The sequence below is a fragment of the Eschrichtius robustus genome, chromosome 6, assembly GCF_028021215.1.
Source record: "Eschrichtius robustus isolate mEscRob2 chromosome 6, mEscRob2.pri, whole genome shotgun sequence".
NCBI classification, from domain to species: Eukaryota; Metazoa; Chordata; class Mammalia; order Artiodactyla; family Eschrichtiidae; genus Eschrichtius; species Eschrichtius robustus.
This window is the reverse complement of record NC_090829.1, coordinates 51,478,690-51,490,774: the sequence shown is the minus strand read 5'-3', so window position 1 is coordinate 51,490,774 and position 12,085 is coordinate 51,478,690. Positions and strand designations below refer to the sequence as shown.

At 40.0% G+C, this 12,085-nt stretch overlaps 1 protein-coding gene across 4 annotated transcripts in view; it reads left to right on the top strand.

The window, feature by feature from the left end:
• PLD1 (phospholipase D1) overlaps positions 1–12,085 on the top strand; it is a 224,681-nt gene that overhangs the window by 175,855 nt on the left and 36,741 nt on the right. For all 4 annotated transcript variants that reach the window (XM_068546244.1, XM_068546243.1, XM_068546245.1 and 1 more), the window contains 2 exons: positions 3,714–3,827; positions 6,166–6,215. In XM_068546244.1, the coding sequence (XP_068402345.1) occupies positions 3,714–3,827; positions 6,166–6,215 (164 nt within the window). The remainder of the gene's footprint in view (positions 1–3,713; positions 3,828–6,165; positions 6,216–12,085) is intronic.

The following is a 12,085-nucleotide window of genomic DNA, read 5'->3' as shown; positions in this document are numbered from 1 at the left end:
GCCTGCATGATGGCCTGGTGCCCGCTAGCTCTTCTCTTGCTTTTAAGATCATGAATAATTCTGCACATTAGGGGCTCAGGTTCTTGCCCTATGCTGATTGCTATCATTTGCACCACCCCAGCATTGTGAGGATGCAGTGTTTCGGAAGAGGTTAAAATCCTCGGTGGCCAAGAACTGTTATTTTCTGGGGACCAGATCAAGGAAGGAGACTGGACGGGTTAGCACATAGAATTTTCTCTTCATTGGCTTAAACTTAGCCACAACTTTATGGTTTGAAATTCCAGAGCCCTTTTTTTCTATAGCAGTGAAAATCTAGGTCCTCTATGCTAATTTGCTGAACACAGTTTAAAAATTTCATCATTTAGGAAATTCAAAAACTGCATTGTGTTAAAAAAATAAAAATAAAAAAGCAAGGATTTTGATATAGAGCTAACCAAGAACAAGAAAATGTGAATATTCTGATTTCTACAAACTAAATTTGCAAATATGCTTTATTTAAAGATACAAGATTTTTATAGAACATTTCCCAGTGTCTACATTTTGAAGTCATTTTTGCTTTTATAAAACACATGGGCAAAAAGAAACCATCTTTTCCAAACAGAATTACAAACACTTGGTGTTCAAGACCAGCAATACTGCTTCTAATAAATGTGAAAGATGACTTATGTGGGTTGGCATACATAGCAAAATAGGTATTTTGGGGTAGAAAAAATTAGAAACAGTTCAATGCCCAGCAATAGAGAACTGGTTAAAATATTATGGCATGGATTTGGAATACTGTCACTGTTATTAAAAAATGGGCATCTCTCTAAGTACAGTTATCAAAGAATTTCCAGGATACACTGATAAATTACAAAAAAAAAAAAAATAACAGAAAAGTGTTTACAGTATTCTAACATTTGTGTAGAAGGAGAGAATACATATATATATGCTTATAAATTCATAGACTATTTCTGAAAGAACATGAAAGGTAATACAAGTTGCCCTTAGGGAGGGGAAACAAAGGCTGGGGACAAAGGAGTGAAAAAGAAGTTTTTTCATCATATAATATTCCACCTCTGAAGGTTTGTCCTGTGAACATATATTATCCATTCGAAAATGTAATTTTTTTTGGTGGTTCCTCAAAAAGCTAAACATAGAATAACTGTATGACCCAGCAACACCATTCCTGGATATATACCCAAAATAACTGAAAACAGGGACTCAGATACTATATGCCCGTGCCCACTGCAGCATTATTCACAATAGCTAAAAGTGGAAACATTGCAAGTGTCCACCAACAGATGACCGGATAAACCAAATGTGGTCTATATATATAACAGAATATTATTCAGCCATAAGAAGGAAGGAAATTCTGACCCATCCTACACCGTGGATGAATCTTAAGGATATTATGTTAAGTGAAATAAGTCAGCCACAAAAGAACAAATATTGTTTGATTCCACTTAGCTGAAATATCTAAACCAGGCAAATTCCTAGAGACCGAAAGTAAATTAGAGGTTACCAGAGGTTGCAGGGAGGGGAAATGGGAAGTTACTGCTTAATTATCACAGTTTCTGTTTGGGCTCATGAAAAAGTTTTGGAAATAGAGATCATGATGGTTCACAACATGTGAAGGTAATTGTTAGCACTGAACAGTACACTTAAAAATGGTGAAAATGGTAAATTATATGTTTCATATATTTTTCCACAATAAAAAAAATTCAAATAAGGTGTAATCTAATTTAAAGAAAAACATCCTGTCTAACCTCTTGTCTACCAGAGGCTTCCCAGAAACAAATATTCTTCCAACCTGACCCCATCCTCCCAAAGCAAATAGTACCAAGTGCATACTGAGTGCAAAGGTCCTCTGTTGGGCACCGCCCAAAACAGAAAGATATGTGGACGTACGTCCTGTGTTCCAAAAGGGCTTATCACATAGCCTAGCCTAGCAGAGGTACCTGTCACTGTTGTGTAAAGCAAAAAAGATGCTGAGTAGGCATCCCAACCATGTGCAAGTGGGAGTGCAGAGGCAGGAGCAAACCAATTTTCACTGGCACATCCAGGATGGCTTGATGGAAGGAGCCGGTTATCAGCTCCTCTCTGCGAGGCAGAGAAGGGCATCCAGGCTCAGGGGGCGGATGAGTTAGGTTGACTAACCTGCCTTACTAGGGGTGCACCTCTGAGCACAGGGCAGTGGTGTCCAGTCCCTGGAGTGTGGGCCTGGGAGGACCAGGCCGAAGGTGATTCTGTAAAGGCAGTTGAAGCCAGATGGTGTCAATTTTCAACTGTAAAATTCATTTGGACTTTTAAATACTGGCTGTGAGGAAATAGCTTAGGTATTCTTTCTGTTCTTCCCACTATCCTGTTTACTGTCTAGGAATGTGAGCTTCGTACCCTTATTTGACAGAGAACTTTAACCGTGTATAATTTTTTTTTAAAATGGGGTTTTTCCAACTCAAACTGTGTTTGCCATCTAGCGATTAATCCATGCCATTACAATACCCTGGTTCAGATTCCTCATTTCTCAGCACTGCGGTTAAAGCTCATAGGCCTCCAGACTCCGTTCTGTTGGCCGCAGCTTCTGTCTCAAACTGCACTTTCCCTGTGCCCTGATATGTACGGTATGTTGGCATCAGAGACCTCAGTAATGAAATCTGACCCCTCTGAGAGTAGTAATAATATTCACCTGAAAGAAAAATGTAGCTGTTTAGAAGACAATGCACCTTAGAAATTAAGCATTATGAAAAGTTTAAGTAGGTTCCGATTTGAAAATTAACCTGTAGCAGCGTCTTTGTGTGAATGCAGACTTCTCACATAAACTGGCGAGATTCTGACCATAAGGGATGCCACAGTCATCTCCAGACTTTCTCTTCTTCCTGTGTGTTTTCTAGAGAGAAGGATATTAACAGTCTAGCCTCCAAAGAGGCGACACCTATTTGAACATAATTCTCCAAATTTCTGCCTTTCTGAATGCAGATCAAAATTAGGAGCCACATTTTCTGCTTCTGTTTCTTTTCTTTCAAAAGCTGTTGTTAATCAGTTGGGACAGCAGACCAAGAAATATTGTGTTATGTCTACAGGAGATTTAAAACTCAACATCAGTTATTCAAAATTCTTGACAGGCCCAGGGTAACATTTCGCATCTGAAGCAGAGTTTCCAGAGATGAATCAGAGTTTCTAAACAGTGCTGATTTCTGCATTGGAAAATATACTGGGTCCAATATCTTTTTTTGCCCCTGAGATTTAGGCTGTGGGAGCTCATTTACTCAGTAATTACTAACTGAATGCCTACTATTTGCTGGACTCTGAGCTCGGTACTGTGGCTATAACTTGTTATACGTAAAACGGTTAGGATAACGTCTTTTTCAAAACTTTATTATAACCCCTCCACCTCCCATGGGATCCAAGCAAGGCTTTTTTACAGTGAATTTTGTCCTAGGAAGGATTGCGCTATAGAGAGATAGTGGGAACAATTCCCACTTTACTGCCAAGTTCAGCTTATTTTTCAGGTTGTTATGAACGGTTACCCTGGATAACAGTTTCTGGCCTTTAATCCAACAGCATCCCCTTCCCTGCCAAAGCCTGGAACGTGATAGAATGTATTGTAGGAAGCCATTCACTCAGTCTCCAAAACCATGTGAACTGCTTGACTGTCATTTTTAACTGTTACTGTGTCTTTTTTTTTTTTTTTTTTTTTTTTCTGTGCAACTCCTTCCATCTGACTTTTGCAGGGAAAGCCAGAGATACCGGGTTTATGTTGTGATACCACTTCTGCCAGGTTTTGAAGGAGACATTTCAACCGGTGGAGGAAATGCTCTACAGGCAATAATGCACTTCAACTACAGGTGCCAAAGTTCTAAAATCCTCTGTTTACAGCTTTCAATCAGTTATGCATGTAAGCTGGCAAAAGCAATGGAAGTGTTTCTCCACATCTATTCAGTGGAGCATTGAACAGATGGACACTTTGCTTTATTTTACTTTTGAATCTTGGCCTGTTTACTAGTTGATAAAATTCAAATAGAGCCTAAAATCATAAATGGTAGGCCTAGGACACATGGCACGTATAAAAGAACTAAAATATTAGTGTCTCTTTTATACTCATTGCCTATCACATATATAGAGTGCTTGTCTCCATTTATGAGATGTATATATACACACAATATATATGAATATAAAAAAGACTAATATTTTTGTTCTTGAATATATATTAATATATTATAAATGGAGACAAAGACTTTATATAGATACAGTTATGAAGTCCTTTATACATAATTAATTTTTAAAGATAATTTTAAAATTAAGCCACCAAATAGTTATTGAGCTTTCCATATTCTTTGCAGTAAGTAGATGAAAGAAAAAAATTAAATGCTTAAAATGGTATGATTTGCACATATTGGTTTATGATTTTTCTAGGCAGCAGTCCTTCAACAAGGTTGGTAATAATAGTCTCTGCCAGTAAGTGAAGCGTGAAGGTTCTTTCCTGTCTCCTGGAATTTTAATTGTTTTCCCTACCATCACTTTGTTAAAATTTTAGGGAACGTGGTAAGTCCTGTTCTCAATATTCTAAAAAGCAGAGTTTCCATATTCACTCAAAAAGTCACATGAGACTTCAGACTTGGCCAGTGGAAGATTATGAGGGGGGTTGAGAGGTGCTAGCTGGTGGGCGGGTGTAGAGAGGTGCTGTAGAAAGTGATGGAAAGGCCCCCCCTGACGTTCTTTTTGGGTCACTTAGCTGAGAAGAGGTAAATGGACAGGCCTGGCATGAATCCACATCCCAATTATAAGCTCTGTGACCTGAAGCACAGAGGAGTCCTACTCAGGATCACACTTAATAAGTCAAAGCAAGGACTAGCGCCTGGATATTGTCTTTTAATATCCCCTGTTCTTCAGAACCACCTGTAGCTTCCCACCTTTCTAAGCAAATTCTTTTGTGGGGGAGGGACAAATGAAGTCTCGCCCCAAACCCACAGTGTGTAAAGCAGATAAGGGTTCAGGGCCTTGGTCAAATTGGGGCTGGGGGCTTAGGTGCCCTCTTGCTTGAGTTCCCCTCCCTAGAGGCACCTCCTCAGGATCTAAGGTCCTCCAGGCACAGTTTGAGCGCACCACTGTGGTGGAAACCTTTTTTTGTTAATCCTCTTGCTTCTTTCCGACTTTTTAAGCTTGTATCTTTCTGTCTGCCAGGGTTTCAAGTAAGGTGTTTTGTTTCATCTGGGGTAATTTTGCCTCCTTACAGTATGAGAAAACTTTAACTGTGCTTTGGTCTATACACTTGGATTGAAGATTTGCCCATTTCTAATATTATCTGATTTATAACATGGCAAGCAAAGCTTTTCAAGTATTTAAGGCACTGACATAATGTTTAATTGGATTTTATGCACTTCGTTTGCCATGCTAACATTATTTTTGGAATATTGTCGATTGTAATTATTTTCTGTAACTATTTTCTTGGGTTTGAACCAACTGAATGAAATAACATGCTTCGCTTTTGTTCAGCAACCAAAACTATAACCTTTTATTACGCAAAAACACCTCTACTTTCTGACATCATCTTTAATAATATCAGCATTTCCCAGGCATAACTGTACTTTTAATTACTTTCACAGAGCAAGCAGATGGAACATAGAATTTTTTGTCTTGTCGGTCTTTATAATTCATCGACTATTATCAGAGTCTTGAGAAGCAAAATCATTAGTAGAGGCAGCTATTTGAAACTATATTTTTCACTTTTAAGGGGTTTTCTGACTTTACAGAGACAGCTCAGGCATAATAGTTTCCTTAATTCCAGAATTACTTTGCTAAGTTTGCCCTTTTCACCTCTGAAAGTAATATGATTCTGTAAGTATTCTTATCTATTGTGGCATTCTAAGTTTTATCTTTGCAGTCGCCACATTTTCTAAGTGGGAAAGCTCATTCATAACCCATCTTTTAAAAATAGCATCTCTTTCTGAAATCTAAGATCAATTTTATAACTTTTCCATTTACGCACTTCAAAATAACTTGTCCCATCAATAACATTACAGAAGTGACATTCATATGTTTTCTTGGCTTTTAAAAAATCTGTGTAGCATCTTCTCATAAAAGCACTTGCTCTATTTTTACTTGGATTAGGACTCTACCCCACAGATATTGCAATTGAAACCATTGAAACCTCTATAATTATTTCTTTCCTTTACATATGTTCAGAACCATGTGCAGAGGAGAAAATTCCATCCTTGGACAATTAAAAGCAGAGAGTAAGTAACTGCTTTTCTTTTCCTCCATGGTTGTTTTTGGTGACATATCAGTGATTATTAATGTTTTCACAGTGTGGTTATAGGACTCTTCACAAAAGGTAGCCCACAAAATGCTTAACAGAAATAAATTACTTTTTCTCATTAAATTGTCCAAACAGATGTTCAAATGAAGACATCACAGCATGAGCTGCATAGGTGATAAAAATGAGAGTATGTTTACAATTTTTTATAATTTATTTTTATTTATAATAATTGTTTTGATAAGAAGTGGGATTTGTAAGGCACTTCAAAATGACCCCACGTGTATCTTCTCCTGCGATCCTTCACCACAGTCCTGGGAAGTAAGCAGGAAGGTGTCATCCCTGCTTTAAAGATGAGGACACAGTCAACATGTATATACGTGGCCTCCTACAGATGCAGAAGTCCCAGGGTTCTCACACACTGTCATATTTAGGGAGGAAAACTAATTATATAACCATTTTAACACCATAACACTTGACTAAATCTTCGAGGGTATTATACTGGAGGTAAGTAAATAAGAAAAAAACCCACAGTGATACCTTTAACTCCTGAAATTCTTCACATTTCAAAGGCACTTTCTCAGATATCTTAATTGATCCATCCACATAGTTCTTAGCTACAGTACATTGTAATTGTGGGTTTACTTACCTATATCTCTGTGAACTGGCTCTAAGTTTAGCACATAGTAGGTACTCAATAATCTTTTATACCCTGAACAGTAGGTACAGAAAATTCCACAAGAACTAAACTGAAGAAAGAACCCAATTTGTCTGACCTCCAGTTCATATCGGGTTAAGATTGTGAAAATTTGTAGGTCACATTAAAAAGACTAGATTTTTAATCCAGAAAAAGACAAGATATGGTGTTGGATGCCTCTGATCACTGATTGAACTCATCAAAGTGGTGTTTATATCAAAGCTCACTGACTGATGGCAGGTGAGAGAAAATGGTACCTTGGGAATGGATAGAAAGGTTATGTATGGATAAAACTGTGAAGGAGCATTTGAGGGGATGTGGGAGCAGAAGAGTAAGGGAAGGGTCAGATAATCCTAAGAGTTTCAACCCAACTCATCAGGAGGATGGAGCTGCCACAGGAAGGTCTGAAAAGTCAGGAGGAGCCACCGCAATCATATGATGCCATGTGGTGTGGCGTTCACATATGCTATACACCTCAACTGAGGTTTTTGAAAATTTTGTTTTACACTGGGAGCCTCCTAATCGTGGTGCACTGGGTGATGTATCAGAATGTGGGGAGAAAAAATTAGTCCTTCCATGTATGTATATTTTTCCTTAAAAATAAAGAATTAGGACATTAGCAGGAATGGCATAGTAAGGATCCCCCCAAATCCATTCCTACATAAAAGCAACAAAAACACTAACAAAAATTGTCAAAAATCAACTTTTTCAGAACTCTGGAAATTAACCAAGGGCATGTAACAATCTGTTTATTCAAGAAAGGCAGCAGAATCTTGGTAAAAGCAGCAAGCTTTTTAATTTGCCATATGCCCATCCCCTTCTCCTCATTCCACAGTAGTTTTGAAAACCAGCTCTCCATCACTGTGAAAGAAAACCAACAGCCTAGCAGCCACTGGAAGGAGCCAAATGGGTTTGAAGCTCCCATCCCCCAACAATTCTCAGAGAATTGTCCTAATTTGACCTGTCTGACAGTTTAAAAGACTTTAAAATGGCTAGTTTAACTATGTTCAGAAAACTAAAGGAAACAAATCTAAAGAACTAAAGAGAAGTCTAAAAACAATCTCTCCCCAAATAGAGAGTATAAAAAAATAGAATTTTTTAAGTTAAAATTTTTATTAATTTTTTTACATAAAAAGAACCAAATACGAATTCTGGAGTTGAAAAGTATAATAACTGAAATGAAATGTACATTGGAAGGCTCAGTAGCAGATTGGAGTAGGCAGATGAATCAACAAACTTGAAGACAGGTCAATTGAGATTATCCAATCAGAGGACCAGAAAGAAAAAAGAATGCAGAAAAATGAATAGGGCATTTAGAACAGCCAAAACAATCTTGAAAAAGAACAAATTGGAGGACTCATGCTCCCAATTTCAGAACTTACTATAAACCTACAGGAATAAAACCAGTGTGGTGCTGATATAAGGAGAGACATATAGATCACAGGAAGAGAACTGAGAATCCAGAAATAAACTCTTATGATTATGGTCACTTGAATTTCAACAAGGGTTCCAGGACAATTCAATGGAGAAAGAATAATCTTTTCAGCAAATGGTGATGGAACAACTGTATATTCACATGCAAAACAATGAAGATGGACCTCTACCTCACGCCACATACAAAAAATAAGTCAAAATGGATCAAGACCTAAAATGTAAAACGTGAAACTATAAAACTCTTAGAAGAAAACATGGGCAAAAAGCATCATGACCTTGGATTAAGCACACGTTTCTTGGGTTTATAACAAAAATATAAAAATGGATAAATTGGATTTCATCAAACATAAAAGCGTTTGTGCTCCAATGGACACTATCAAGGAACTAGAAAAAAATGACAGAATGGGAGAAAATGTTTGCAAATCATATGTCTGATAAGGGATTCATATCCTGAATATACAAAAGAACATTTACAAGTCAACGATAAAAAAAAATCCAATTTAAAAATGGGCCAAGGATCTAAATAGACATTTCTCCAAAGAAGATACACAAATGGCCAGTAAGCATATAAAAAGATGCTCAACATAATTAATCATTAGGGAAATTCAAATAAAAGTCACAAGATACAACTTCATATCCACTAAGATGGTTATAATTTAAAACATAAAAAAGATAATGATGAGAATATGAAGATATTGGAACCCTCATATGTTGCTGCTGGTAATTCAAAATGGTGTGGGCTCTCTGGAAAGCAGTTTGGTAATTCCCTAAAAGTTAAACATAGCGTTACCATATGACTCAGCAATTCTCCATTGAATATACCCAGGAGAACTGAAAACGTATGTTCACACAAAAACTTGCACATGAATGTTTCTAGCAGCATTATTCACTATAGCCAAAAGGTGTAAACAACTCAAGTATCCATTAATGGGTGAATGAAGAAACAAAATATGTATATCCATACAGTGGAATATTATTTAAATCTAAAAAGGAATGTACTGATCCATGTTACAACATGGATGAACCTTGAAAATATTATGCTGGGGAGGAGAGAAGATGGCGGAAGAGTAAGACGCGGAGATCACCTTCCTTCCCACAGATACAGTAGAAATACATCTACACGTGGAACTGCTCCTACAGAACACCCACTGAACGCTGGCAGAAAACGTCCGACCTCCAAAAAGGCAAGAAACTCCCCCCGTACTTGGGTAGGGCAAAAGAAAAAAGAAATAACAGAGACAAAAGAATAGGGACGGCACCTGCACCAGTGGGAGGGAGCTGTGAAGGAGGAAAGATTTCCACGCACTAGGAAGCCCCTTCGCGGGCAGAGACTGCAGGTGGCAGAGGGGGGAAGCTTCAGAGCCACGGAGGAGAGCGCAGCCACAGGGGTACGGAGGGCAAAGCGGAGAGGTTCCCGCACGGAGGAGCGGTGCCGACCAGCACTCTCCAGCCCGAGAGGCTTTTCTGCTCCCCCGCCGGGGCGGGCGGGGCTGGGAGCTGAGGCTCGGGCTTCGGTCGGTCGAATCGCAGGGAGAGGACTGGGGTTGGCGGCGTGAACACAGCCTGAAGGGGTTAGCGCACCACAGCTGGCCGGGAGGGAGACCGGGAAAAAGTCTGCAGCTGCCGAAGAGGCAAGAGACTTTTTCTTGCCTCTTTGTTTCACGGCGCGCGAGGAGAGGGGATTCAGAGCGCCGCCTAAACGAACTCCAGAGACTGGCACGAGCCGCGGCTATCAGCGCGGACCCCAGAGACGGGCGTGAGACGCTGGGGCTGCTGCTGCCGCTTCCAAAAATCCTGTGTGCGAGCACAGGTCGCTCTCCACACCGCCCCTCCCGGGAGCCTGTGCAGCCCGCCACTGCCAGGGTCCCGTGAGCCAGGGACAACTTCCCCGGGAGACCGCACTGCACGCCTCAGGCTGGTGCAACGTCACGCCGGCCTCTGACGCCGCAGGCTCGCCCCGCCTCCGTGCCCCTCCCTCCCCCCCCCCGGCCTGAGTGAGCCAGAGCCCCCGAAGCAGCTGCTCCTTTAACCCCGTTCTGTCTGGGCGGGGAACAGACGCCCTCAGGCGACCTACACGCAGAGGCGGGTCCAAATCCAAAGCTGATCCCCAGGAGCTGTGCGAACAGAGAACAGAAGGGGAAATCTCTCCCAGCAGCCTCAGAAGCAGCAGATTAAAACTCCACAAACAACTTGATGTGCCTGCATCTGTTGAATACCTGAATAGACAACGAATCATCCCAAATTCAGGAGGTGGACTTTGGGAGCAGGATATATTAATTTTTCCCCTTTTCCTTTTTTTTGGGAGTGTATATGTATATGCTTCTGGGTGAGATTTTGTCTGTATAGCTTTGCTTTATAATAGCTTTATTTTACTTCACTATATTATAGCCTCTTTCTTTCTTTCTTTCTATTTTTTCTCCCTTTTACTTTGAGCCGTGTGGATGAAAGGCTCTTGGTGCTCCAGCCAGGCATCAGGGCCGTACCTCTGAGGTGGGAGAGTCAACTTCAGGACACTGGTCCACAAGAGACCTCCCAGCTCCACGTAATACCAAACGGCAAAAATCTCTCAGAGATCTCCATCTCAACATCAAGACCCAGCATCACTCAATGACCAGCAAGCTACAGTGCTGAACACCCTATGCCAAACAACTAGCAAGACAGGAACACAGCCCCATCCATTAGCAGAGAGGCTGCCTAAAATCATAATAAGGCCACAGACACCCCAAAATACACCACCAGATGTGGACGTGCCCACCAGAAAGACAAGATCCAGCCTCATCCACCAGAACTCAGTCACTAGTTCCCTCCACCAGGAAGCCTACACAACCCACTGAACCAACCTTAGCCACTGGGGACAGATAACAAAAACAACGGGAACTACGAACCTGCAGCCTGTGAAAAGGAGACCCCAAACACAGTAAGATAAGCAAAATGAGATGACAGAAAAACACACAGCAGATGAAGGAGCAGGGTCAAAACACACCAGACCTAACAAATGAAGAGGAAATAGGTAGTCTACCTGAAAAAGAATTCAGAATAATGATAGTAAGGATGATCCAAAATCTTGGAAATAGAATAGACAAAATGCAAGAAACATTTAACAAGGACGTAGAAGAACTAAAGAGGAACCAAGCAATGATGAAAAACACAATAAATGAAATTAAAAATCCTCTAGATGGGATCAATAGCAGAATAACTGAGGCAGAAGAAAGGATAAGTGACCTGGAAGATAAAATGGTGGAAATAACTACTGCAGAGCAGGATAAAGAAAAAAGAATGAAAAGAACTGAGGACAGTCTCAGAGACCTCTGGGACAACATTAAACACACCAACATTCGAATTATAGGGGTCCCAGAAGAAGAAGAGAAAAAGAAAGGGACTGAGAAAATATTTGAAGAGATTATAGTTGAAAACTTCCCTAATATGGGAAAGGAAATAGTTAATCAAGTCCTGGAAGCACAGAGAGTCCCATACAGGATAAACCCAAGGAGAAACACGCCAAGACACATATTAATCAAACTGTCAAAAATTAAATATAAGGAAAACATATTAAAGGCAGCAAGGGAAAAACAACAAATAACACACAAGGGAATCCCCATAAGGTTAACATCTGATCTTTCAGCAGAAACTCTGCAAGCCAGAAGGGAGTGGCAGGATATACTTAAAGTGATGAAGGAGAAAAACCTACAACCAAGATTACTCTACCCAGCAAGGATCTC